The sequence below is a fragment of the Grus americana genome, chromosome 20, assembly GCF_028858705.1.
Source record: "Grus americana isolate bGruAme1 chromosome 20, bGruAme1.mat, whole genome shotgun sequence".
In the NCBI taxonomy this organism is placed as follows: domain Eukaryota; kingdom Metazoa; phylum Chordata; class Aves; order Gruiformes; family Gruidae; genus Grus; species Grus americana.
Window position 1 is genome coordinate 3,032,892 of NC_072871.1, and position 26,100 is coordinate 3,058,991.

At 44.0% G+C, this 26,100-nt stretch overlaps 1 protein-coding gene and 1 long non-coding RNA gene across 5 annotated transcripts in view; one reads left to right on the forward strand and one right to left on the reverse strand.

The window, feature by feature from the left end:
- The first annotated feature begins 5,071 nt into the window (after positions 1 to 5,071).
- On the forward strand, positions 5,072 to 10,104 carry LOC129215408 (uncharacterized). Its single transcript, XR_008579991.1, has 3 exons — positions 5,072 to 5,225; positions 9,372 to 9,568; positions 9,886 to 10,104. It is a non-coding gene; the product is annotated as an uncharacterized LOC129215408 (long non-coding RNA).
- Positions 10,105 to 14,731: 4,627 nt separating this feature from the next.
- Positions 14,732 to 26,100, reverse strand: part of TNC (tenascin C) — a 121,923-nt gene continuing 110,554 nt past the window's right edge. For all 4 annotated transcript variants that reach the window (XM_054848401.1, XM_054848403.1, XM_054848400.1 and 1 more), the window contains 10 exons: positions 25,828 to 25,971; positions 24,537 to 24,656; positions 23,944 to 24,087; positions 22,975 to 23,105; positions 21,856 to 21,988; positions 19,844 to 19,995; positions 18,821 to 18,917; positions 17,983 to 18,144; positions 16,551 to 16,714; positions 14,732 to 16,036 (listed from right to left, as the gene is read on the reverse strand). In XM_054848401.1, coding sequence (XP_054704376.1) covers positions 15,926 to 16,036; positions 16,551 to 16,714; positions 17,983 to 18,144; positions 18,821 to 18,917; positions 19,844 to 19,995; positions 21,856 to 21,988; positions 22,975 to 23,105; positions 23,944 to 24,087; positions 24,537 to 24,656; positions 25,828 to 25,971 — 1,358 coding nt within the window. In that variant the 3' untranslated portion in view covers positions 14,732 to 15,925. The remainder of the gene's footprint in view (positions 16,037 to 16,550; positions 16,715 to 17,982; positions 18,145 to 18,820; positions 18,918 to 19,843; positions 19,996 to 21,855; positions 21,989 to 22,974; positions 23,106 to 23,943; positions 24,088 to 24,536; positions 24,657 to 25,827; positions 25,972 to 26,100) is intronic.

Below are 26,100 nucleotides of genomic sequence, written 5' to 3' on the forward strand. Positions count from 1 at the left end.
GAAAGCAAAATGACACGGGACACAATGGACCCACAAATCAAAACACATCCCAGTCATGAGGAGACTGCAAAGTCTGATAAGTTTAACCCTGGTAAATAGTTTGCTGAATGCAGTAGTTGATTCTCAATAAATCTGTTAGATTAATTGAAAGAAGGCAGAGGAGCAGGTACCACAAATGTTCAAGTTACCGCAGAAGATAGCCCTAGATGGTTGCACAGCCCACAGCCTGCGCTTTCAACACTCCTACGGTGGAACCAGTTGTGATAGCCATCTCTCTGAGCAAAGAAATGGCTTCCATGAAATGCTGTGGCTGTAAAGTTGGGAGAAAATGGTTCAATGAATCACCAATTCACTGGAAAAGGCACTTTCAGGTTGCCTAAGCCAGGTCATAAATTTGAGTTGAATTTTGCTGAATGGTTGAGGTGAAACCACAAGGGCTGAAAACTTTAGGAAGTGCTGAAACACTGGAATTAGACGAGATTAAACAGTGGTTTAGACAGATCCAAGATTAATTGCTTTTACACTTCTGATGGGTTGGTTCTTGCCAAAACCTGAGCTAGGTGATAGAGGCGTTGTTCCTCATCCATTAACTGCCTTGATTAAGGTACCAATGCACACCGTAATAACTGTAGGTATGATTGCCCTCTTTGAGTAATTCAGACCACAAATTTGAGCAATGTTCTCCCATCCTCAAGAAATCATTGTTATCAAATAGCATGCACAAACCAGAACACCATAAGCTGAATGAAAGCGTAGGAAAACACCTGATAATAATTTCCTGAAAACTGCAAGTTAAAATTTCCTCCCTGGGTCTCACTTTTACAGAATGAGTACCTGTTAGATAATTCCGTGGTTCAACCACTTATGACCTGGACTTTGCAGGAGATCAACAACCCCTTCAATATTAGTTGGATAAGGACAGAGCAGTAATTTTATTTTTATGCCAGGAGCTGCAGCAGTAATAGGCACCAGAAAGGTGTGCTCCATACGTACAATAAAACCATTCTGGAGCCAGCAGATGCAGATTGCCAAAAGCCACTTAACGAAACTTCAAATAGGTCACCACCCACTGTCTTTGGTCCCCGCAATGAATCAGAGCATGTACTGAGTCTGACCACATGCCCATCTAGCTTGATACACCATCTGCAAGCACAGTAATTAAGTACAAGATGCTTTGGGAGAGAGTATTAAGCAATAGGCAAAATATGGTGAGCATTCACCTGAGCTAACTAATTCCTGTTTGAATCCCATTACGTACTGTGACAATGAGATCCATAATTTAATAATGCAACGTATAAAGCAAATGTTCTTTTCATTTATTTCAAATGTTTTGAAGGGTTTATTTTCCTGGGGTGCCCCTTAGGCTTGTTAGATAAAGAACTGGATTCATTGCTGGCTCGCTGCCTCCATGCATTCAATGTTTCATAGTGCTCTTTCATACCTCCTCTCTCGGGAATGGCAGCGAAGCCCAGAATCTGTTGCATCCTTAAACCCTCCCTGTACTGGTCCCCTTCTGCCTGGTCCCCTTCCAGACCTTCCAGCTCCCCATGGAGTGAGACAACAGCTACAGCACCAAAAAGTGCCTTTTCCAGTGCATGATAATGTTGCCCAAATACTTTTTGGCAAAAAAATCTAGCTAAGAGCATCAGCCCTATTGTGCAAGGCTTTCCCTGTGATCAGACCTTGGTACAAGAGGGTTTCCTAGGTAAATCACAGGAGATGGATGTTGAGGAGCTTTCCCTTAACCAACAGGACCCCTAGATCTGTGCTCCAGTTTTTATGGCACAGAGACTGAGCTGGGAGAGCTGCTGGCTTTGGAGGTCATGAGAGGGTTACTTCTACTCAACTTTAGACATCTGCAATGGGACTTGTCTGCATATTGCACTCTTTACTTTGCAATCAAGAGGGAGAAATAGACACTTTACAGAAGGGGTTTGTCTAGCTTTTTTTTATGTATATCTGCTTCAGGAGGGCATGATTCATGCCCTGGCAGTACCCGTCTCTCTCCAGTGACTCAGCTGCTGTCTGCTTTTGCTAAGAGAGCTCCGTCTCCAGGACACTTGAATGCCTGGCCGTGCAGGAGAGCACCTGCCTGAAGTCTCAGACCATGGGAAAGAATAAGGACAATCCAAACCAAGGTGTCCTCTTTAATACGAACCCTGCAGGGCAGCCAGACCTGAAGGGCTGTGCCCCCCAGGAGCAGCCCCCAGCAGCTGCTGATGAAACCCCATGACACAACAAGCGAAAGGAGTTGTGTGCCGGTGTTTTGCCTTGGAGCAAAAGGCATTAAAAATGAGTACAGTGAAAGGGGAAGGTGTCACTGCGGCTTTCTGGGAGGAAGTGGTACAGGCAGCAGGCAGGACTCCCTGCCTGTCCCCATGGGGGGACCAGCGCTGCGAGCCCGCGCACCCCGTCCTCTGCATGAAGAGCCAGGAGGGATGCAGCCCGTCGGGAAAACACTGAGCATCTCTGCTTTGCCTTAATTCCAAGAGCAGGAATTCCCAAGTTGGTCAAAATTATGAAGTAAAATTAAAATGAAACAATATTTACTTGCTAAAAGAGCTGAGGCAGGTTTTTAGGTTTGTTTTCATTTCAGCTAACGCCAGGTCAGTTTTAATTTTGATCTGTATTAGTCCCCCCATCCCTATTGAGGCAGCCACAGTGAAAACACACTTCAGACTAGCTGACAGATTTCTGGTGTGGTTTTGTATGGTTTCCTGAGAATCAGGGGACATTTCTTGTTTTGCAATTTTACAGAAACCCACAAGTATGCCTAAGTACTTTAAAGACCTAATAAACAGGTAGGTGTTGTGAAAGGTTATCGAGGGGCAAAAAATTGTAGCACTGCCACGGTCGGCTCATCTGCTGGCCCTTTGCAGCAAACCCGCTTTGAGGTTACTTGTGGCTGTAGCGAGCACGCTGTGCCGAGGGATTTTGACATACCGATGAGGCGGATGGTTATGAACCTGCAAGAAAATGCGGTTAGTTTTACTAGCACCTGTGGCAAATTCCTCTCAGAGGTCCTCCCACAAGGCAGCGTGTGTTGTACAAGATGATGCAGAAAGAACAGGAGGAGGGAGATAATTGTGTCATATGTTCCCCTGGGGTTCGCTATTTAATTTAAAAAAGAAAAAAAAAGCTTAGAGTTCTTTTTTTTTTTTCTTCTTTCACTGGGGACATTCAGTGGAAACTATTACAGGGGCATCGTAGGAAGGAGCCAGGCAGCCTCCGTCTGTGTGCTGAGCTCATCCCGATCCCTGTGCCTCGAGGAGGAGAGAGTGGAGGACGAGAGCAGGCGCTCGCATGGTCAAAGCAATGGGGATGGTGTTCGAGGGAGGAGGGTGATGATGCTTTTGGGTCTGACTGTGATTTGCTGTATGTATTAAACAGGGCATTTCATGCCTCTCTGCTTGGGTTTTGACACAGATCAAATGGAAATCCCCAGGAGTGAGGAGGTCTGTTGTGGGGCTGCTGTCTCGCTGTGTTTGAGAGGTTCCAATAGAAAGTGTTTTCTAGCAGATTTCTCTATGAGAAGAAAAATTTAATGTAAGAAGAAGATTAGGAAAACATTAAAAGTACAGAATGGCAGCAAGTAGCTCTTATTTTGCACTCTTCCCCATGCCCATATGTCCCTGGAGAACACTTACATCTGGCTGTGGTTTTTTGCAATTTTACAAGCAAAGATATAAGGAAAGCTTTCTTCTGTAAGTTTTCACCTAAGAAGAAAGCAAGAAAGTTATAGAATCAATGTTACGAGGTGCTTAATGAACCAAACCATCTCTCTTCCCCCAACCACAGCACTGCACAATGGGTTTTCACTTTCTCCCAGTGGCCTTGAGAACATCCTCATCCTGAGGAGCAGAGTGTTTTGAGCTGATGTTTCTGTAACTCATTCTATAGAAAAAGAATGGGGCGCTCAGAAGGGAAGGCACTTCTGTATAATTTCTGGTATACCTCTTTCTTGATAGATGAGTAAGAAGCATTGAAACCCTATGATATCTCTTACATAATGTCTCTTACACTAGAACATATGAAGCATCTCTTGAAGGGACACTGACATGAAAAATAATATTGTGACTCTTACAAGGACTAACTGTGTGGTTTTCAACTTAGTAAATTAGAGATAACACCAGTGCCATTTATTGCTGTACACCCAGCTAGGACCAATGTAAGCAGTGAACTAAGAGCTGCCAGATGTGAAAACTGGCCAAAAATGATCAGATTTGGACAATAGCTCTAGGTTTCCTGCTTTTTGAAGTCCAATTTGATACACTTCATACTAATTTGCTGAGTACCTTCAGACCCACTGGAAGTCAAAGGGAAGTTCCTGCAGCTAAGCCTGGCTGAAGAAAAAAAGCCTTGAAATATCTCACATTGGCCAAGTGGAAATGAAGGCTCCCTGAGTCACAGGTGACTTCCAGAGTGGTTACACTAGCTGAAGCAAGAGACCTTTCTGCCCGACTTGGACCTACCTACACAGGCGGTAGGCTTAAGGCTTTAACAGCTTTAAACCATAAAAAAAGGAAAGAGCCCACAAGGGAAATTCAAGAGTATGGTGCCAAGACGGCACAAATGGCTGTTTGTATATACATGTGGCTCAAAGGGATGTATGTTTGCAGTAACTCCATTAAAATAAGCTGCAATAATTTCAGGGGAGGAATTTTCCTTTCCAGGAAAGTCCATCTGGCAGCTTACCTGCAAGTGGGCAAACACGGCAAAGTCTTTGGGGCCGTGGTGCCAACTCACAACATTGCTAAGGTACAAAGCTTTTGTTAGAAATAGACGGGGGGGGGGGATTTTTTTTTTTTTTTGAAGAGCATTTGTTTTCTGTGATTTGTTTTTTTCCAGGAAGAGATAGCTGAGTCTCAGAACTGATGCACTCCAAACTCTTAAATGCTGGCACTGCTTATTAGCTGCTTGCTCAGTGGAGAATATTCTTCCTTATATAGGCCTTTCAGAATCTAGGTCAGAGGATTAACATGAGTACTGGTTGCTAAAAATCCTCTTTGACAGCCTGCCTTCCTTTATTATTTTCTCACTTTGCCCATTGCAGACGCCAACGCCTGCCAGCTTCTCTATTGATTTCTCCGGAGGTAAGCTGTGATGACCTCAAAACATAGCTCCACTCCCTGCCACCACTGCGGACCCTGCAAACGCCCTTGGCCGGTTGGCCTGTTCGGTGTGTTTGACCCTTCTGACATCTGTTGTCTTCCCAGGAAGGAGAGGTGGTTTTTTTTCAAAGAAACGTGGCAGTGCCATACCAGCCCAGGCATTTGGTTGATTTGTCAGTGGAAAAACATCTGAAGACAGATGCCCTCGTGTGCTAAGGGATGGCGTATTCAGGATACGCTGCCTTCGTCTTCCACAGGTCCTGTTCCAAGAAGAGGGTAGCTGGGCTAAATGCCAGGCAAGCTGTTAGATGCTCACAGAATGGTCCCCCTAAAAAGTTACATCTTCTCCATCGGAGCTTCTAGGAAGTACTGCACTGCAAATAACAATAATAATAACTGCAGCCTTCTGTGAAATGTTTGCACTGAAACGCCACAGAATATTCTTGATTTTAGATGCTGTTGTTAACGCTGAAGGATCACACACAAAACATTTGTGCTGATGGGACATTTCTTGCCATGCTGTTTACAGGAGATGAGATAGATAACATCTTTCTGTTATATGTATGTATATATAAAAATATACAATACATATACCCACACATATTTACATATGCTGATCACCAATAAAAGATTTTAAAACTATCATTATACACCCACTTGTCTGAAATAGAAGTGATTTCCTAGCAGGAACAGCACACACCATTATCACATATTCACTTTATATACGCTCGTAATCTGATTCCTAATCTGTATGCACATGCACACCTATCTCAGGACTAAACTGACATAAAATAAGACTCGCACAGCAGGTTTTTAAATCTTTATCTGGCCACTTAGCAAGGTGCTCCTAGTTCCCAAAATGCTAAGTGCAGAACAGCCCCCCAGAAATCTGCTGTACGTTCAGTACTTTGGAAATCTGACCACCTGGGACGGAGCAAATTCCTAACAATAGGGTCTGGTTTTGCAGCTAACCGTGCAGCCTTCAACTGGCAAATAAAGCAGCTGACGTTTCTTTGGCCGGTAATGTATGCAAAGCTCATGGCTTTTTTTTTCTACAGAAACTTTAAACTCTCATCTTGTGTTGTTTGCTTTGCAGTTGGAATAAAAGTCCCTCGTGTATCCTTTCTGCTATCTCTTCTCCAGAACCATGGTCTAACCCAGTGTACAAACCACTTACCCACTTTCAGTTTGGGCACTCGCTGTTCGGACAGCTGAGCATGCTGATGTTTTGCTCTCTTGCTATGTTCTAACTCCAGACAGCCCATCGGTTGCAGCTGCCTTTGGTTTTGTTGCCTTTGTGATAGAGCCGAGGGGATCTCCTCATTTTTACTGCCTCTCGTTTAAAGGAAAAGTTGATCTCTTGTCTCAGAGGCGCCGTGTGTCTCCCATTTTTGCTGTACTGTAAAGGTCCCTGGGTATCCACATAGGTAACACGATCAGGTAGTGTTTATTCAGTGTTCAACTGAGACAAAGCAAACAGCCTTCTCCAGAACCCAGCGTGTCACAAAGCCCCCCTCATCAATGCTTTATTGAGATGGGAACTTTGATTGGCATTGCCAAACTGTAGCAAGGAGAGAAGCTCTAAAGGCACAGATCACTAAAATCCTTCCATGGGAGAAGCAAAACCTTCCAGCTAGGAGCATTAATGAAAGCTAGAAGTACATGATTACTGTTCCTTTACCTTGATTATGTTCCCCACCTGCTCAGGCCTTAGGCACATGAAGCAAGCGCTGATCTGGGATGAATCCCTCCCAGGACAGCGACACCTCTTTGGTTCTTCCTTTCTTATTCTGCAATGTACTTTGAAGCATCGCATAAGTGAATGAACCGATTGGTACAGAACTCAGAGAACTCCTAAACACACTGTAACAAGAAAGACAAATGTGCTTTTATCGCACACTAACAGAGGAGTGGAAGAGGGTATCCATCAAAATGTTTTGGGGTATTGGTGAGTTCTGCTTGCAGATAGTGTGGGGCTGGTGGGACTCAGCAGCCGCAGGTGGCTGCTATCAGCTCACCAGGGCCAACGATCCTGATACCTTCTGCCATCTGAAACCCCAGTGGCTTCTGCTCCTTTTTCAAGCTATGAGAAGAAATACCGAAATTTATGCTGAGCTGGTAGCACTTTGGGGTCTCTATACCAGTGATGCTCAACTAAACACCTCCTAGCTTTGCAATGGCTAAATTTACATATATATGTGTGTGCATGTGTGTGCACACTCTCTCTCTCTCTCTCTCTAGTGCACAATGAATACACTGTAGCACAGATGGGTATGTGTGGGCAAATGCATGTACAGACTTGGATAGTTTCTACGTTTGTATACGCATACACATATATAGAATGATAGTCATAGCATGGTTTGTGTTGGAAGGGAACTTAAAGATATGCATATATATATATATATAGACACATGTATATCACCTGCTGAAGTACAGCTGACTCACTGAAACTATTTGGCAGCTCGCAGCAGTGCTCCCCCTGCACTTGGGGCATCCTTTAACCTGCTGGAAGAAGGAAGGCTGGCGGGGTGCAGGATGTTAACCCAGCCCCAAAAGCGGCTGGGGAGAGCCTTTGCCTTGGCAGAGCCATGGCCCAAGGGCCTCCACAAACCCACTACAGCCCACACAAGCCTGTGCAAGGCAAACAGGAAAGAAAACAAGCTAAAGGGACTGCACCCTGTAGCACTGCAGTGCGGGGTGGTGCAGAAGTGACCAGGGATGTATCATCTAAAGTGACTTGCTGCATCCTCCAGCACATGGGATTTTACCAGGGGAGTTTCCTGTCTGAATTCTTCCCTTGGTCTGATGGCATGATGGCAGCAGAGCTAAAGGGCACTGGCAGGCGCGCACACGCTCATGGTATGTGTGAGTGTTGCACTCCCTTTGCACAGCAGCCCTGTTTGCCCTTGCAGAAAAGAGAAGCTCTCCTGCTACTATGTGGAAGCAGCACCTCATCAAAAAGCTGTTTTTTAGCTCCATAGCCAAGTGAGATGGCAAGGGTTTGGGACGGGGGCGATGGTTTGGGGTGAAGCAGGGCTTAGAATTGAGGTTTTGCTCAGGGGCGCTGAAATTTTGGTAGCTGAGAGACCTTAACCCATGTCAGTGAGAAGAGTTCAGAGCAGTGGCTGGAGCTGTGAGTGTTCGGAAAGCCTTTTGGAAAGCAAAGAGCAGGCTGGTCAGATGCAATCGCAAATGCGAAATCAGGATATCCTCTCCGTTAAGCCCCCCCAGTATCCATGTATCCAAGTATAACCCTGGCTGAAATATGTTCACACACAGGGCTTCAGAGGAGACGCCTTTGGGCTGGTGGGAGACTGCCAAAACACAGCGCTGCTGCCTGAATCCTTGGTCTGACGAACTTAGTAAAAAAGCATCTGCAATTAATTTGGCTGCTGTGCCAGCACTGCAGTGGGGTGTGTTATTTCCAGGTAGTCTGGTTACTATAAGGATGCACATAGCTTGTACTGAAAACATACAAAAATTGACATCCTGGGAGTCTAAGCTAATTTTTCCTATTTATTTTCTAGGGAAAAGCCAAATGGTTCAGGGTATGCACATACTCGGAATATGATGGAATTTTTTTTTTTTTTCAATTTATCTCAGCTAGTTATACTTCTTGGGTCTGTCATAATGGACTTGAAACATCTCTGTGGGAGCTACTTCAAAATTTCCCTTCAAAACCTTTCTCTAGGGAAGATAGCTTTTTTTTTTTTCCCCCTAAGTACCTTCTTTGCAAGTAGCATTCAATTTGCATGGAAACCTACAACATCTTGTTAGTAAAAAACTCCCAACTCTTTCTAAAGCTGAGACTTTTACAATTGGTGTGATGAAAAAGTGGAAATTATCTTTGAGAATAAATCTGAATGGTTGTGCTCTCTTAGTGTCATAGCCAGGAATTTTTTTCTTCCACTTGGATAAGAAACAGTCTTTTTCACATTATTTCTTCTCTCTTTTTGCCAGTTACAGAAATAGAAGGACAAGGCACTAAGTAAAGTAAAAGTAAAGAGGCAGGGGAAGGGCGGGGAGGAAATGAGCACTTTCAGTCCTGAAAGTAGTTTCGGTTTAAGCAGTGGACAAAATTTCAGGTTAGCTGTTGTTTTTAACCCTTTCCGCACAGCTACAAAGAAGGGGGATGCCTTAGGCAAAGGGAGCCGCAAAAGTGGCAGTGAAAGGGATTATCTGTACCGAAACCACCTGTGTGTTCGTTTTTTCCCTCCTAATCTGTCTGTCTTGGTCTCTTTCTCTCTTTCCTCTTTGCAGCATATAATTTACAGTAAAAACACAGGAAGCTGAATGATTTCCTCTGAGGAAAGTACCTGACAAAGAGGTGAACGAGTAAAATCATCGGGCCCTTTGACTTCATCGCTACCCATGTATCCTCAATGGCTTCAGGCACAGATGCTATCTTGCAACGAGACGCCTTTGAAGTGGTTTTGCCAGTGCGTGGCAGGTGGGAGGTACACGAGGCTTGAATTTTTCCCTGTGGCAACCTAAGCCCAGGGAGTCCTGAATCTGTGAATAACACCAGCTACTAGTTACGTTGCATGTTGTACTCAAAAATACCCTCTTAACCAGCAAGGCACTGTGACTGGTGCTCATTCTGCACACAGTGCATGGGCTGTGGAGGCTGCTCTCGGCCCCCAGAGACCGAGATGTGTGCTGGCTCCTGGGAGCTGCAGTGGGGGTACGGGGGGAGGCGGTTTGCAAGCTCCTGTCTATATGGCACAGCCACAGCTGCCGTTTTGAATCTGTCCCCTCTGTTCCCCCCCCCCAGTCTTCTGAGAAGCCAAGTGAGGGAAATAAAACATCAGCAATACGGAATCTGACCCACGCCTCCTATATTGCAAGACCCCTTTGAAAAGCTCAGCCCAAACTTTTGCCATTTCTCAGGTCCTGAAGAGGGATTTTCACCCTAAAAAAACCTTATCCTCAATGCCACCTAAAAAGGCACAAGTGAGTAACTCTTCAGATATCATCTCACTGAGACCATGAGTTCCCCACACTTTAAAAGTGACTAAAACTGAAGTGGGTTTTTCAGTTTGCATGTGTCTAAATGTAGGAGTAAAGACACGAAAGACAGAGATTGTATACTTGGGTAGAAGATCAGCTTCTTTGTTCAACTATAATGCAACAACTTCCTCTGTCTGTCTTTTCCAACTCCTACTACCTCCAGACAAACCTTCCTTCAAATTACAGAGGTGTCGAAATGCTTGCATGTAGTTATATTTTCCTGCTCCATCCTCCACTCGGGATGTCATTTACACTGCAAAATGAAATAGGACTGATTCATTTTGCAGAAGGAACATGATTGATACAAGCCCGGATGGAGACTCATTCGCAGCCCTGTGGAAATTCCTCGCCAAGGTTGCTAGTCAAGTGAAAACCTCTTCACCCTGCAATCATCAGGGTTGTCTTGCTGCTCCTAAACTTCTTGGGCTGGAGCCAGGAATAGCTTGTGAGCAGCTGAGCATGACCCAGAAAGCCAGAGCTGTTCTTACATCGTCTTTTTATTCTTTCTTTCTGAGAACTGTCTTTCCCTCTCACCTAAACCAGCTTCGTCTTCACCATGGAGCGGTCATGTTATTGTCTAGATTGAAGGTCTGATTAAGATGTGTTTTTTTACAGAGAGGCTGTCAGCCTTCCAAGAACAGAGATCGTATGTGCAGCCTTTGCTGGTATTTGCTTGCAGTCTCTTGGTGACAAACCACACCTTGTTTATCAAGACAAACATATGTTGTACCCACACAAAGCTGCTGTGGCACTACAGGCTGAGATTTCTTTACCTGGTGAGGTTGCTGGGGAAATACCCAAGAAAAAGGCATATGAACAAAGACTAGAGTCAGGAGGGTTTCTGAGCAGACTTTTTCAAAAGAAAATGATAAGGCAATTCTCAAACAGGGGATATCCCCACCTGGAGCTCTGAAGACGCTGAAAGGTTCATGTCTTTTTTTTTTTTTTTTTTTTTTAATTTTTAGTTCCCCCCCCCCATTTCCCAGAAAATACGTTTTATCATTTTGCCTGATCCTTTTGTCAAGAGCCTATATTTGTAACATTCTATGAAGGTGTCTGATATCTGCTCGTTAATTCCAGTCTGCCTGTAGCTCCTGATGGAGCGCAGAGAACCAGCAGCAACCAGCCAAATGCTGTTTCAGCGATCCCAGCTCTATTCCAGAGGCCTTTGTCATCTTGTCCCCATTCCTGGAAGGTAGAAGTATGAAGTGGCAAGGTACCTGTGAGGCTGATGCCACCACCTTGCCGTTTTCTGGGTGGAGGATCAAGCTGCTGCTTATTCACATCTAAACATTTCTATTCAGCTTTCCTTTCTACTAATCAAGGTCTGACAGAGAAAAGTTCATTAGGTTACGCAGAAAGAATGCTTAGAAGAAGGAGGAGAAGGAGAAGATGACAAAAAGAAAAGAAAATGAAAAAAGAAAAAGAAGAAGAAGAGGAGAAAGAAAAAAGGAAAAGGAAAAGGAAAAAGAGAAAAAGAGGAAAAAGAAAAAGGGGAAAGAGAAAAAGAAAATGAAAGAAAAATGTACTGCTCCTGCAGTTATGGTGGCAGCTGCTTTATGGTGGCAGCTGTGAGAAGGTTTTTCAAGGCTGCAGTTTTGGATTCAGGTAGTGAAGACTGAGACCAAATGGGTAGAGGGGGCAGCCACTGGATCACGCTATACTCAATTCCTAGTTTTACACACTCTTTAACCCCCAATTATGCCCAACTCCTCTTACAGCAAAGCAACTCAAACTTGTAATTTTGAATGAAGTGACACCTTGTACAGGAAAGATGGGAAATAGAAGGTGTCTTGTCTTACAGTCCACTGCAATAGTTTGGGCGACTTATTCACTAATGCAGGCTCGGGCAAGATGTCCATGTTTTTTGGTTACATTTACCCCAGCAATAGGTGAGACCAATTCCCGTCATTAATGAACAAAACGGAATAGCGTCAGGAGAAGAGGTAAGGGAGCTGCACCCAGGGATGGTGCAGCAGAGGAGGGCGGTCTCCCGGAATCAGACTGATCTGGCATCAAGGTCTTACTCTGGTTCAGGTAGATGGAGGAATTTTAATTATCTGTCATCTCCCACATCACACTGGAGTGCTCTACCCACTCAGTCGTTGTGGCTGCACACTCATGCCTGGATTCAGAAAACCCCACCATTTGGTAGTCTGCGTCCCACGGAAAGCCAGAGGATTTAATAAGCTAAAAACTGCCATCAACTTAAGCCTCAGTCCCCCAGAATTACCTCTCCAGCTGTCTTTTGCCCAGCTGGCTTGAGGTGCTCACGTCACCCAAATTTAGGTAAGAAATCCAAGCCTGAGATCTTGCTAGGACTGCAGTCCCAATAAGGGGGTCTGCAGGGCTGGGCACGCACAGGCTGAAGGAGGGAGGATAGATGCAGCGGCACTGGAAAAGATGCTTTGCCTTCTACAGTGTCTCAAAACTACCCTTATGGATACAATCCTAACGCCATAAATCCCACTCACTTCCCCAGGTATCTCCTTCGGTGCCTTTGAGATCTTGGGTGTTGCTGCCTAAATATTTTTGAAGCTCTTCCCCTCCTGCCCTCTTGAGGCTCCTAAACCGCATTGTCATGTTAAGTATTAACATCAGCACTAAGGTAACTTCTGGTTTTTTAAGCTGACAAACGAACCAGACAGCACCTTTGGCAGGTTTATAAATAGATTTCAAAATTGAGGATGTTTTTGAACTGTTCTCACAAGTGACAATCAGGAGAGGGGGGAGAGAAAAGCCAGACAGTGAATATCCCTTACCATAGCCCATGGTGGAGCCATTTGGTACCAAATCAAGCTTGTGTCAGCTCTGAAGGGTGTTCTGGCATGTGTTACTTCAAGGATTTGCCAGTTTCTCTCTTGCAGTAGTAATCATGAAAAATACTGAGCAGGGCATCTGTCAGTGAGTAATTACAGGAAATATCATCTTCTGTGCAGTGTTTTCACATCATTTCTGGAGCGAGGTACAAACCTGAGCCTGTCTCCAGCAGCCCTGTTTGGATCTGCCAAGCTAAATGACAACACAGCCAGAGACAGTCAGCTTTGTGATGTTACTAGAAGTGAGGAAATAATTTCATAAATGTCAATTCTTCCTCTGAATGTCTGCAGACTGCAAGAGCTTTCTAGTCCCCAGTTATATAGATTTACTGCCATTTCCTAGTAACTTGAAAAGCATCTTGAGAGTGGAGCGTATACCTTCATTACTGGATTTGTTCTCTTTTACATTGCCAATCATTTGCTCTGACAAACACCGAAGAAAGGCTATTAATTACAGAGAACTAATTTAATATAGTGCTGCAGCTCAGATCCTTGCCAGCGCTCTGGAAGGTCAAAGGAGACAATATTCAGTAGTAAAACTTCGATCTGGGGGGGGGGAGAGAGAAAGAAATAAATTCAAAGTACATGAAATAATATTCATGAAGAAAGTAAATATAGGAGTTCCTCTTGACATGTGCTTTTGCTGTGACCTAGCTCCTGCAAGCCGAAAATAAACTCTCACAGGTGTCCTTGCAAAGTTCCTGCTGTGTGGCCATAGGGCGACACTTTACTACGTAGCAGGTAGTTTTCCCAACAAAGACCACTGCTGCAGAGGCACCAGCAACAGCTTGGAAGCTCGGAGTACTGGATGTCACCACAGGAGAAGACAACAGTGAAGAACAGCAGCAGCCGGAGCGATGCTGGGGACCTGCAGGATTTCCCAGCGCTGCCAGACAGAGCAGGCACGGACCCAGACAGACGGACTCCCTGTGCCATCTGCCGGTAGCCAGGCTTAAAACGGATGAGGAGGGTGAGCAGGGCTGCTAGGAGATGCTGGAATACAAACTGTATGAACAGAAGACCTCCAATGGCTTACTAATTCTCTTAGGAACTTCTCCCACTTTCCCAGCCAGAAAATCCTCTGCACCATCCCCGTGCGTTCTCAGCCTGTGGTCCTAGAGTCTGCTTAGCGATGAATAGCTGCGCACTGTGTGAGACGGTTCCTGGGAGATGCGTTATAAATTCCTACAGAAACTAGGCATTTCTTAAATCTAGTTGCTGAGACTGATTATTAATAAAGCAGAGCACACAGGCTTTGATGCTCCTGTCTGCAGCACCTTCTGTGGCTGCATACAGCAATTCCTGCTGTCCCGGGGATCTCTCACAGTAAGGCTGGTCCTGGTGCACACCTCGGCATGGGGGGATCCGCACCAGGCTCTCTCCTCTGGGGCGATGCCAAAGTTTCAGTCAAGACACAACCATTCCCAAGGGCTAACGCTCAGCTAAAGCTCAGAAATGCAATAATCAAAGGATTGCAATTAAAAATAATAACAATATTAAAAATTAGGAAGGGAAGTTATTCCCTCCCTCCTTCCTTTCCTCCCAATTCTGAAGTTTTTTAGTGACATTTCCCATGCACGCACACTTTTTACACCCCGTGTCAAATCAACAATAGCTGACCTTACCTAACAGCTAACACTTCACAGTACGTCTCATTCACAGAGCTGACCATATCCACTCTGACCGAAAGCACCTTCTTTCCCAGCCACCCTCCAGTGATTGCCAAGGAGGAGGTGGAAACATTTGCTCTGTTTAAAAAGTGCAGCCTTGAAGTAGGGCAGAGAGACTGGATTAAAACAAAGGAACTTTTATTGTCTTCAACTGAAGAGTATGATACAGAGGAACTACACAGAGGTTTCATTCATATAAAAAAGAGAGCCCTTTATTTACACAAGTGTTCGAAGTTGCCAATGGTACCTAACAACAACTACTCTGTATTTTCTTTGTACTCTTTTGTTAGTTATTCCCACCTAGATGGAGCAAGCATTGGTCAGTAACACTTAGAAAAACATGTAAGAAGCTTTTGGCCAGGAAAAAAAAAAAAGAAATATGTTCTAAAAGAAACCAAATCCTTATGGGCATTTCACTGTAACAAACCCAGCAGAATACTTACAACCAATCACTGACACAAGGAACAGTTTTCGGTACGGGCTCAGCAGCCTCATCATTCTCAGCCTTTCTTTTACTTCCCTAAGTCAATACACTCTGGACATGCACAAACTCAACATGTATGAAAAAAGGTAGAAATTTATTTAAAAGTAATTGTGCTCTTATTTATAAAAAAAATTTACAATCAGACACTGTCCTGCTGTGTTTCCGAAAGCATGTTTCTCTTAAAAATGACAAAAACTTAGCTTATTATTATTATCATTATTATTATTACTTTGTCATTATATTAATAATATTAATCTTACGCTTTAGTTTAAAAACATACTGCTTTCCCCTTCCCATCCCCGCCTTCTCTGTGGTACTTGATATATATAAAAAAAGGCTTTCCAACAACCAATGAATTTCAATTATAACTAATAATAATAATAATAATGATAATTAACCGTACACATTTCTGTGTGTAAAATATGGCTGGTTCTAAAACAAACTACCAATGTACAAAGCTGTTCTCCCTCCCCTACCCTGGGCCACCCAAGAGATAGTCAGACTCTGGAAGAACTTTATCCCAGAGGCTTTCTGAGAAAATAAAAATTAATAAAACAACATACAACCCTTGAGATCGTTGTCTTTGGTGTGGAGGACATTACTGGTGGGCAGCCAGAGCTGCTCTGCTGCAAGCGCTGGGACACTTAAGGCTTGTTGTTCGGACGGCTGCAGAAGCCTCTCTTGGGCCAAGGGTCACCGATGCTTTGGTACAACTACCAGCTCCTCACACCCCACCATCCCAGTGATGCCAGAGGATCTCCCCACACGCCCACTCTATATCCCCCCACCCCCCATCACCCTGCCCGTAGCCCCTTCGCCACCTCTGAGGCTTTACGCTCGCTTTCGTCTTCCTTCCAGGTTTCGGAAGCTGGAGGGTCTCAGCTTCATCTCCGCAAACTGGATGGAATATTCGTGGCCCTTCCAGTGGAACCAGTTAACACCCTGCAAAGACAAAGATGAAGTGTGGGAGGTCACACCCTCACTACTTCTCCTGTTTTCAGCTTTTACTGCTCTCATTTCACCTTGCAGGCTGTTGTCTAACTTGGGAATAGAGGCATTACAAAGTAGAGGGGCTTTGGGAAGCACCGGGCTCTGGCCGCTAGCGTGCACAACCTGTACAGACCAACCCACGTGCTGTCCCCCAGAGATGTCACTCTTTGCCTGGCTTTGTTTCACATGTTAAAAACTACAATTGTTCCCTGCACACCTGGGATGTTCCCTTGGAAAATCATACAAACTCATCAATATTTCCCCAGAAAAACATCTATATTTCACCAGCTGACATTAAATTCTTGTTTTGTGAGCAACTGCCCATACCTTTTCCTATCATACTTTGGTCTGGAGAGTGGGCTTGGTTGGTGCTCTGATGCCTGGCTAGCTGAACCACCAGACAGATCCATAATTGCAATTCCCCTTCTTCTAATGCATCACAGAAGCCTTCAAACACCAAACTCACCTGACTGTGGCTGTTGTCACCGTATCTGCCCATCAGATTGACTCGGTGACAATTCTTGTACCAGAACGCACCCTTGTATGACAAAGCACAGTTGGTAATGGCAGAATCGTTGTCCTTGTCAAAGGTGGAGAAAGACCTTCCGTTATGGTACATCATGGAGTCACCTGGGTGGGGGAAACAAAAGAAAGAGCAAAGTCAGAGGTTTGCCTTGTTTAAATTACATGGGAGTGACCATCCTGCAGAACATGTTCAGACTGGGCCATGCACCGTCTGTAAAGCCTGGCTCTGTATCAAAGATTTAAAAAATTGATTTGTTTTAATACAGAAGGAAGTACACAATTTTTGTTGTTGGAGGCAAGTCAAAATATTTTTCTTGGTGGTCTCTAATCCCCAATTTATTAAGTGGAGTTTTTTATGCAGTTCAATTTCTGCACTTCCTGCTGAAAGTTGGATTTTGGACCTGTACAGAAGGACAAACCAAGTCCAAAGAGACTTCCACAAGGAGTGAATCGAGACCAAAGGAGTCTCCACACTTAGCTGGTCCATGCAGTAAAGCTACCCATCTTTTTTAGCTGGAAGCAGAGAGAGAGATGTCTGCCTCCTCCCAGGCGCTGGGTGCCCATTCACAGATGGGTGCAACAGGAGCAGCCTTCAGTGTATGCCTGATGCAGAGCTCACATCCCTGCCTTAGTATCTGTGTTGCTCCATCCATTAATCTTAGACCTGAATGCTTAGGAAGAGGAAGTAGTAGGACTGAATCCTACTAGCTGTCGCAGCTGCTGCTGCTCTGCACCAGTGTGTTTGCCTTAAATAGGCAATTCTACTACTGCCGCACATGCTTTGTCTGTATCCCTATAAGCTGTGCATAAAGTTCATGTGATGGTCACAGGGCAGAGTCCATACACACACATCTCTGTGATCTGTTTTATGCCCTTAGCAGCATGAAATTATCTCCTTTTAAGACACCCTGCAGAGCTGGATTTATCTCTTAATCCTTTGAAGCCCTGAAGAGGACTGCAATAAGGGCTGCACGGTTTGCCCCAGTATGATTACAAAAGGCAGATGATTTGTTCAGGAAAATTACAAATCATGTTATAGCAGGACTTTGCTGCATATTCCACTGACAAGAGATGAGGCTGTGCCAAGGTATTATTAGCTGTATAAATGACAGTGAAGCATTGGTCAAATGAGATATATGGCTGTTTAATATACTTGCTTATATTTTATCATAAGCATGCCATAAAATGTGGCACCTAGGTGACTGGAGGATTTAAAATGGAAACATAAAATATATTGATATGTTCATATTTCCAAACACCTAACATACAAGAAGTACCTGCTGTGATGCTGATATACAACATTCACACAGTTACCTTGAGCTGACTGGGAGGAAATTGCAAATCAGAAGAAAAAAAAAAAAATTGCATCTCACCTGCTGTGCCGCTGTACCCATCCACTCTTAGCCGGTATCTGCTCTTCGCGTCTCCAACGCTGAACCTGTCATAGACAGCATGAGCTGTCTCGCCTTTGTCCCGCAGATCCACGCGCAGCTCGTACTGGCCCTGAGAAGTGATTTTGTGGAGGTTCTCCAGACCTGTGGACATAAATGAACAATTCATTCATCTCCCCATGTTTATTTCTCTACCAACATGGTATCCCATAAAGGGGGTCTTATGGGCCTGTAGAGATACACCAGGGAATGAACACTGGTGAGGAACGTAAGCTATTTCAGCTGTGGGGTAATGTTAGCACAAAACCAAATAGATAAAAACAGCCTGAGAGACGTCTTCCCTTCAAATCACAGTAGCAGGTAGCTTTTTGGGAAAAGCAAAGTTGTGCTGTGTCATCATCGTCTTTCATTTACAGCCAAATATAATGTAGCGCAATCTTTGAAAACTGGCTTTTTACTTCTATTTTCCCCACTTTGCTTCTTTAAGTCATATGCTTTTGTTGCTGGGGGTGTCCTAGCAGTACAGGAAGGAGAAGGTTTGCAGTTGCACGTCTCACTTCTTACAGAGCGGCAGTGAGCGTTGGTTTGGTGTGTTTGGTGACCGGGAAGCATGACATCTGTGAGCTGCAACTGGAGGGACTGGCTTGGACCTGGCAATTTCAATCTTCCTTGCAGCATGCTGTCCCTAGCCTCCTTCGCCCAGACTATGTTCCCCTTTACAAATACTCGTGCCAACTAAATGGAGGCTTCAAAGTGGCTCCTACTCTTTCAGGCTGCGTTCATGTTTTCTTTTTCAAAAAGACAAATTCTTGCCCCTTACCTATCCAGAATTCATCCTTAGGATCTCCAAACCCAGCCACATAACTCTTCCAGTTCTTGTAGAAATCTTCCTTTCCATTTTGACGCCTCAGGAACACCTACAACCACCGCATGCCAGAAGTGTTAGTGACAGACTGCCTTTGACAGAAAGGACACCGGCGATGTGGTTTTTACAAATGCAGAGCTTGGCATTGCTGCTCCCCTGCCTTTACCACCAAAGCAGCAGTCTCACTGCAGTTACCGAATTGTACCAAGACCGTTGAACGCTCCTTGCTTTTTTTAAGTCTCTAGTTTCTCTATTGGATTCCCAGAGTCCCCTGCATGATGTGGCCTTTTAGTTCCTGCTCTCTGCTTTAACAGCCCCTTGCAGTTCTGTATTTCTCAGCCAAGACTTTCCACACCCCCTAGTCTCCTAGCCAGGCATTTCTCCAACTCTTTCTTCCTTTCTGTGCCCTGGGTCCCTCTGGCATGTTCAGATTTGAGGATGTCAGTACAGAGCGCTGGCATTTTTATTGCCATTCATTTGTTGTCTGGGTGGGATGTGTCCTGCGTATAATGGCCTGGGAAGCCCGGCCAGCCGCCATGCCACATGGCTGCTGAACAAATGCTTTCTCTGGCCTGTGCTTTAACCTCCTTCACTATCTCTCTCATTCAGTCCACCCTCCTCTCACCTAATTAGCTATTCAGAAGGTATGTATCTCATCTAAGATGGTCATTTCTGCACTCCTATAGCCAGTGGAGAGAGATCGGTGCTTTTCTGAGGTGCTGAAACCACTGATGTGACCCATCCTTTGGAGACACCTCTCTCCCCTCCAACTACAGAAAGAGCTGGTAACCTTGTTCTAGGCACGTAGGTGCCCTACTCAAGATAAAATTCCCCAAATTTACAGACAAGTCAGCCCTACTCTATTTTCAGAGCACTATGAGGGATGCCACAGATGAGCAGGGATGGGATGTGCTACCCCTGCTCTCAGCACAGGCAGACGCGTGGGAGGGTGGTGCCGGCCCTCTCCCTCATACTCACAATCCATCCGCCCCCGTCCTCGCCCATGTCGCAGAAGACTTGCAGAGGCTGAGCTTTGTCCCCATTCAGGTAAACTGTGTAAAGCCCGGAGGTGGTTTCTCCATTCAGGAGAGCCTGGGAGCAGTCTTTAGGGTAAGGGTAGAGAAGACCAGCTGTACACACAAATAAAAAGAGAGAACGGTCCTTAAGAAATCAGCAATTACAAGGAACTTGTTGAATACAGATGACTCATGAAAAACTGTTTGGGTCAATGGCACAGCCAGGTACAGAGCCCAGAAACCGGCTTGTAATTGCTATCCTGCATACAAGAAATTCACAGTAAACAGCAGATGATTTAAATTTTGTTTTGAATATGTTTTTGCACATCTGTCTACAGACAGAAGTGCTGTAAATGCCAGATAACTACTCCCTGCTATGATGGGAATGCATCCTCCAGCTAAATATTTAAATGCCATGAGCTGTGTTTATGGTAACTATTGGGTAAATCCAAATCTACCAATCTCTGATTATGTGACAGAAAAGGGAGGGGGAAATACAAAGACAGGTCTACAACCAAAAATAAGTCAATTGGGAATATTTTGCTAGCAAGTACAATATTAAATATGTCATAAAACTAGGCTTTTAAAAAAACATAGCAAACAATAACAGTTGAAACTACAAGGAAATGTTGTTAAGCATTTTTTTCTGACAACAAACTAATAGCATCGCTGCAGGCAGAACAATTTCTAACCCCCCAAAAAAGCTTTTCTTTTTTTCTTTTTAAATTCACTTAAGCCATTAACTTTCTCAGCCAATGGTCTAATGAAGTGACGTTCTAGGTGTGTCCATAGGAGAGTTTTTAACCGTGGCTGCTCACAGAATGGCAGTTGCTCCCTTCCAGCGTGTTGCCCATCCCTGTCTGTGCCTCAGCCACAGAGACTTTGCATCAGCTTTGCGATTTGGAGCAAAGCAGCTCTCTAGAGGGAGCTACTTCAGTGTTTCCCCTCTCACTATATAGCACACAAACACATGCTAGAGTTAAGGCCAGGCTTAAGCATCTGCCTGAATGAGGCCAAGACTGCATTTGTATGGGCAAAGGCACCCCATTCAGTCCCTGCTTATGGTCAATTTGTGAAACGTCACTTAAATACACCCAGATTTAATTCTTCTCCTATTTCTGGTTGTGGATCATCGCCTGTTGGTGTTCATCCTGCTCTACACAAGGAGTGACTGTGAGCAGACTCAGGGCTGTGTGACTTTTATTAGCACTTCTGCGAGTCCTTGGGCTGAAATTGGCACAAGCAGCAGAAGGAAGAATGGAAATGGCTGAAAGTCCTGCTGCGTCTGAAAGGCTGGAACTGTGAAAAGTGAGACAAATGACAGGCAAGGTTTCACAGTTAATAGCAAACAACTTCTTCTTTTTAATGGCAGCTGTGAAGTGACCTTCAGAGAACCCAATCTGTTCTTGCAGTCAGCTCACTGGAGAGCTGTCCTGTTAGAGCTGGAACAGACCTGTCGTGTGGCTTTACAAAAACTGATCTCAGAAAGAGGAGAAAAAAAAACTGCTCAGAAATTCACCTCCTTGGACCACTGAACTGATTTGTGTGGGTATGTATGTATGTGTGTGTGGTTTGCTTCATTTCAACTTAAAATGCCAATTTGTTTTAACAGCTTGCTATGCATCAGTACAGAGGCAAATCAGGGTGTTGGTTTGGATTTTAAAGAGTACTGCTCCTTTCAGTATTTTACATGGGAAAGGCAGGATGTTTCATCAGAGAGAGAACTATAGAGGTGATGTAGATGAATATAAAGAAAATACTTTCATCCTGCCGGTCCAGGAGAAGCAGATGACACTACAGCTCAGGGGGAACAGGGACTTTTGCACCAACACTACAAGCAAATGAAGTGCATGCTGACAATTGGATTACAAATCTTCTATGAGGTCTGTGTCTGCTTATTGCAGAGCTCAGCACTGTCCTGAGAGCAGTAACTTAGATGTTATTTCAGCTGTGCATGTGCTCTAAAGTCCTTACTTGTGGTGAAAACAGTCTGGATCGTTTTGCTCTTCAGAGATCCATTCAGTGCCTGTAGTTTCACTGTGTACTGGGTAGATGGGCTCAGCTCTGTCAGGCTGTAGGAAGTTGTCTCGGGGTTTATGATGACTTCCTGTGGGGAGGAGAAATAATACAGGGAAATCTCAGTGAGAAACTCGTAATGACCAGAACTGTCACATATTTTAGTTTGTCACATTATTTTTTTGGTGGTAATTATATATGGTATTTTTAACCATCTAAATTATTTAATACAAAACTTCTATTCCTCTAAGATTTTTATCAAGCTAACTTTCTTTAGAAGTTCAAGAAAAGTTGCCTGGAAATTAATGTTTACTGTCATAATGTATAAGCTGTATGGTTTAAAAGCAAGTCAGCATAAATGTTTACATGCCTTGAATGTACACATTGTATAGATGTCTCTGTGAAACTCGTAAAAATTTGAGAAGAATCACATTTTAGGTCAAGGAAATACAATACTCCAGTCTTCAAAAGGCTGTTTTTCTGTAACTTTAAAAGACTGATTTTCAGTATGCTTACAGAATTTCCCTTCTTGAAAATCAGAACCCTTTCTGATGTACCAGGCTGGGCATCCAAAATTATCTGTCATTTTTGCTGGGATTCATTTCATTCATATCTAATCATCTAGTGTAATCTAGTCATGGAGGCACATAATACAATTATTGGAGAGCAAGAGGTGCTTTCAAAGGCGATTCATCCTGCCTTAGACACCTCACTTGCACAGGGATGGATTCTCCTGAGTTTAGAAAGGGGAATCGCATTCTTTGGGGTGTGTGAGTTTATTCCACAATACAGGTTTGGAATGAGGGAAAATGGTTGCTTGTGCTTGTATCCGTATTGTGGAGAGATGACTGTCAAAATTCAGGCTGCGGCTCAGCTTCTGTTTTAGGATATAATATAGGAAAGTACTTAAGGAGGTTTTAAATGCATTTGTGTTCGAGCTAGCACTGAAACAGGTGCTTTGTATTTTACCATGTTTAACTTAACCACATGATCGTGTTCCATTGCTGGACACTTCAGAGCATCTTTACTGCCCAGTTTTGAGGCACAGCCCTTCTGGTTTGGTTACAAGTGCTATACCTTGACACTGCCATCAATGGACTCGTAGATCAGGAGATAACCAGTGACAGGAGCACGTGGAGGCCTCCACGTTATCACAGCTGTTTCTGACTGAACCTCAGTGGCACTTAAATCTCTTGGAGCATCCAGTCCTGAAGGAGACAACAGATCAATTACAATCACATCTATATGGAGTTTAGTACACAGGTTATCTTACGGGCAGAATATTAAAACAGGCCAGAAAAGTAAACTTTTTCTCCCCAGAAATTTGAAATTAAAAAATATTTCAACCTAGGCTTTGTGATTAAAAATTAATTTTCCCATTGGAAGTTTTAAAATACGGGTATTTATTTTATCTAAGTTAAAATATTGGCTTGTCTCAGGCACTTTAGTTTATAAGCACTTGCACTGAAATGTCTTTTGAAACAAAATTATGCCTTTCATTATTTCACATAAGATGACAGATCGGTATTTACGTATTCCCAGGAAGAAAAACTTTGGTTCCCATGATGCCTCTTTTGAATAGGAAAATTTTTCATACTTGGTCTGGCCACAGCTTCCCTTCTCCACTGTAATTATAACACTGAATTTATATGGCTCAGCTCTTGGTTCTCTAGTTAACACCCTGGGACAAGTCAAGTAACAATCAGGAAAATGAGAAACATCCATGATTTCATTGATGCTAATGGAAAGCCATAAGTATGAAATCAACTGGATCCCTTCACCGTTGGTACCCCACATCAGCCCCCAAAGAAGAGCTCCTGCTCCTGCTTTGTGTGAGAATCTGTAGAACTGGTGACAGAAAACCACCTTCTAGGTCAGTCACACCAACCTTCCACCAGAGAAAATTTGGTGCAATACTCTCAAAATTCAGCTTTCTAGTAAAAAAAAGCACAATGTTCTGGCTGACTTTATGGTATTAGAGAAATGTAAGCCAGGTGGGACTAGAAGAGATGGCAGCTCTCCCCGCAGTGAGGCGGGACATAGCACCTGTATTAAACTGGGTGGAGAGGGTCTCGCTCTTCTGTGTGTCCTTCAGCGCGTGGATGCTCAGTGTATACTCAGTTGCAGGTCGAAGACCCTTCAGGTCGTACTCCACAGTGTTTCCTGATACCATCTGAGTAACTGCTGGTTCTAAGAAGAAAACAAAGAAGAGAACAGGTTGCGGCATTATTCAGACACGTCACGATGTACTCAGCTCCATGCTCCACTCAGTGGTATTTTTTTTACTAGCTGGGAGCAAGCAGAAAATAGTAAAAGCCCAGAGCCCATCTCTTTGCTTACACCTATGCTGAATCTGAATTAACACCAGAGTCCTTTATCTAAAAAGTATTAGCACTCTCTAGTGTTCATATGAATTATAACACCACCTTTTCTTTTCAAGAATCTCTGCTATCTCTGTTCATGTCTGAATTGGAAATGCCTAACTAAAACAATCACTTTTAAAATGCTTCCAGCAAGGCACCTCCTTCAAATAACAGCCCCTGCCATCCTCCTGGAGTCACACTGCTGCGCCCATTTCTGAGCACCTCTTGAGAGCTGTAACGCTGTCAGCTCCCTGACCCATCACTAATTCTTCTTACCATCCTCAGAAGCGTAGGAGACAACGTAATTATCCACAGCGGCGATTGCCGGCTGCCAGGTTGCCAAAGCCTCAGAGTCTGTGATGTTCACCACTACGAGGCCTGACGGGCTGTCCAGAGCTGAAAGAAAGAGAATAACAGATTGAAGGAGTTTGACAAACATTCTCGGCTCTGTGCAATGCTCCGTTGTAAATATATCAAATGCGCAAACACTGCTGCTTGATGCAGCTTTTATGATCCCCTTTGGAATAGCGGAGCTGTGCAGAAAAGACGTCAGTGCCTATAAAGAGACATCAAATGCCTCCACTGGAAAGGGAGGTCAATGTGCAAAAAGATTAAACACTGGGAATGGACATAACTAACTATGTTCTCAGATCAGTTTTGATATCATCAATCTCAACGGCTCTGTCCGAGCTGACATATTTCTCTCAGCACCCTCAAATCTGGACTGCTTTTTGGAGCAAACTCAGGAGACAGAGCTGGGAAAAATAACTAATGTGACGGCAACTGATAGCCACTGTGACCTTCCATCAGCTTGCCCTGCATGTTTAAAAATAAACCAAACAGCCAGCCAACCATCCAAAATCCCCACACGTCCTGCCTTGCTTCCTCATGGGACTCTATTTTGCACATAGTTTTATGCTCTCCCTGAATTGGGTGGATATCTGCCTCCAGTACAGTTGAAATGGGCTATAAAATTCATGTTATTATCCAATAGTCATCATCTTGTTCCTTGCCGCAGTTCTCTGAATACTTGTTAGCCCCAAATAAAGAATGAATGAAAGAATGAGACTGCAGGGTGAGGTCAGCAGGAGCAGAGTGGACCCTGATTTCCTGCAGGGATATTTAAAGCTGTATTGAAGAAAAACCAGGACAGAGAATGTTTTTATGCTTAGAACACAGTCTGGAACCTGGCAGATGTGGAGTTTGAGTCCACAACAGGAACTGTTCTGAATTGCTCAGCTGAGCTGGCCCTTTGCTCCCTCATCTGTAAAAAGGTATTAATTAAAATTCTGTTTTTTTCCAATGTATTAGGACTGTAAATACATGAATTGTCTCTGTCTCACTGCAAGGTGGTTCATCACTTAGCAAATGGGAGCCTGATCAAACTTGCAAGATCTATACTCATCTGAAATACAAAGATATAAAGAAAGAGTGGGCAAAAAACTTCCTACAGTTTGTGTGGACAGTAAAAATGGGATCTCAGTGGGTCTTCAGCTCCGGTTCCTGAGTCTCTCCTACAGCACAGACAAGGCATTTGAAAACCTGCTATTTCCTCTTTAGATATTACCTGTTTTCAGAGTGCCAGAGACAGGTTCACTTTCTTCAAAACCTTTCACAGAGATGATACTAACATTGTAGTCTACACCTGGGACTAATTTCACCAACTTGGTCCTTGTCTTGCTTCCATCGACTGTAACAACATTTGGAGTACCTAGGATGAAGCCAAATGGCATGGGATTAGTGACACAATACTCTGGTGAATGCTCAAAGGATCTTTCATGGATCTCTACCAACATGGACGTATTTGTACAGGAGATGAATTTTCCCGTTAGTTACAATC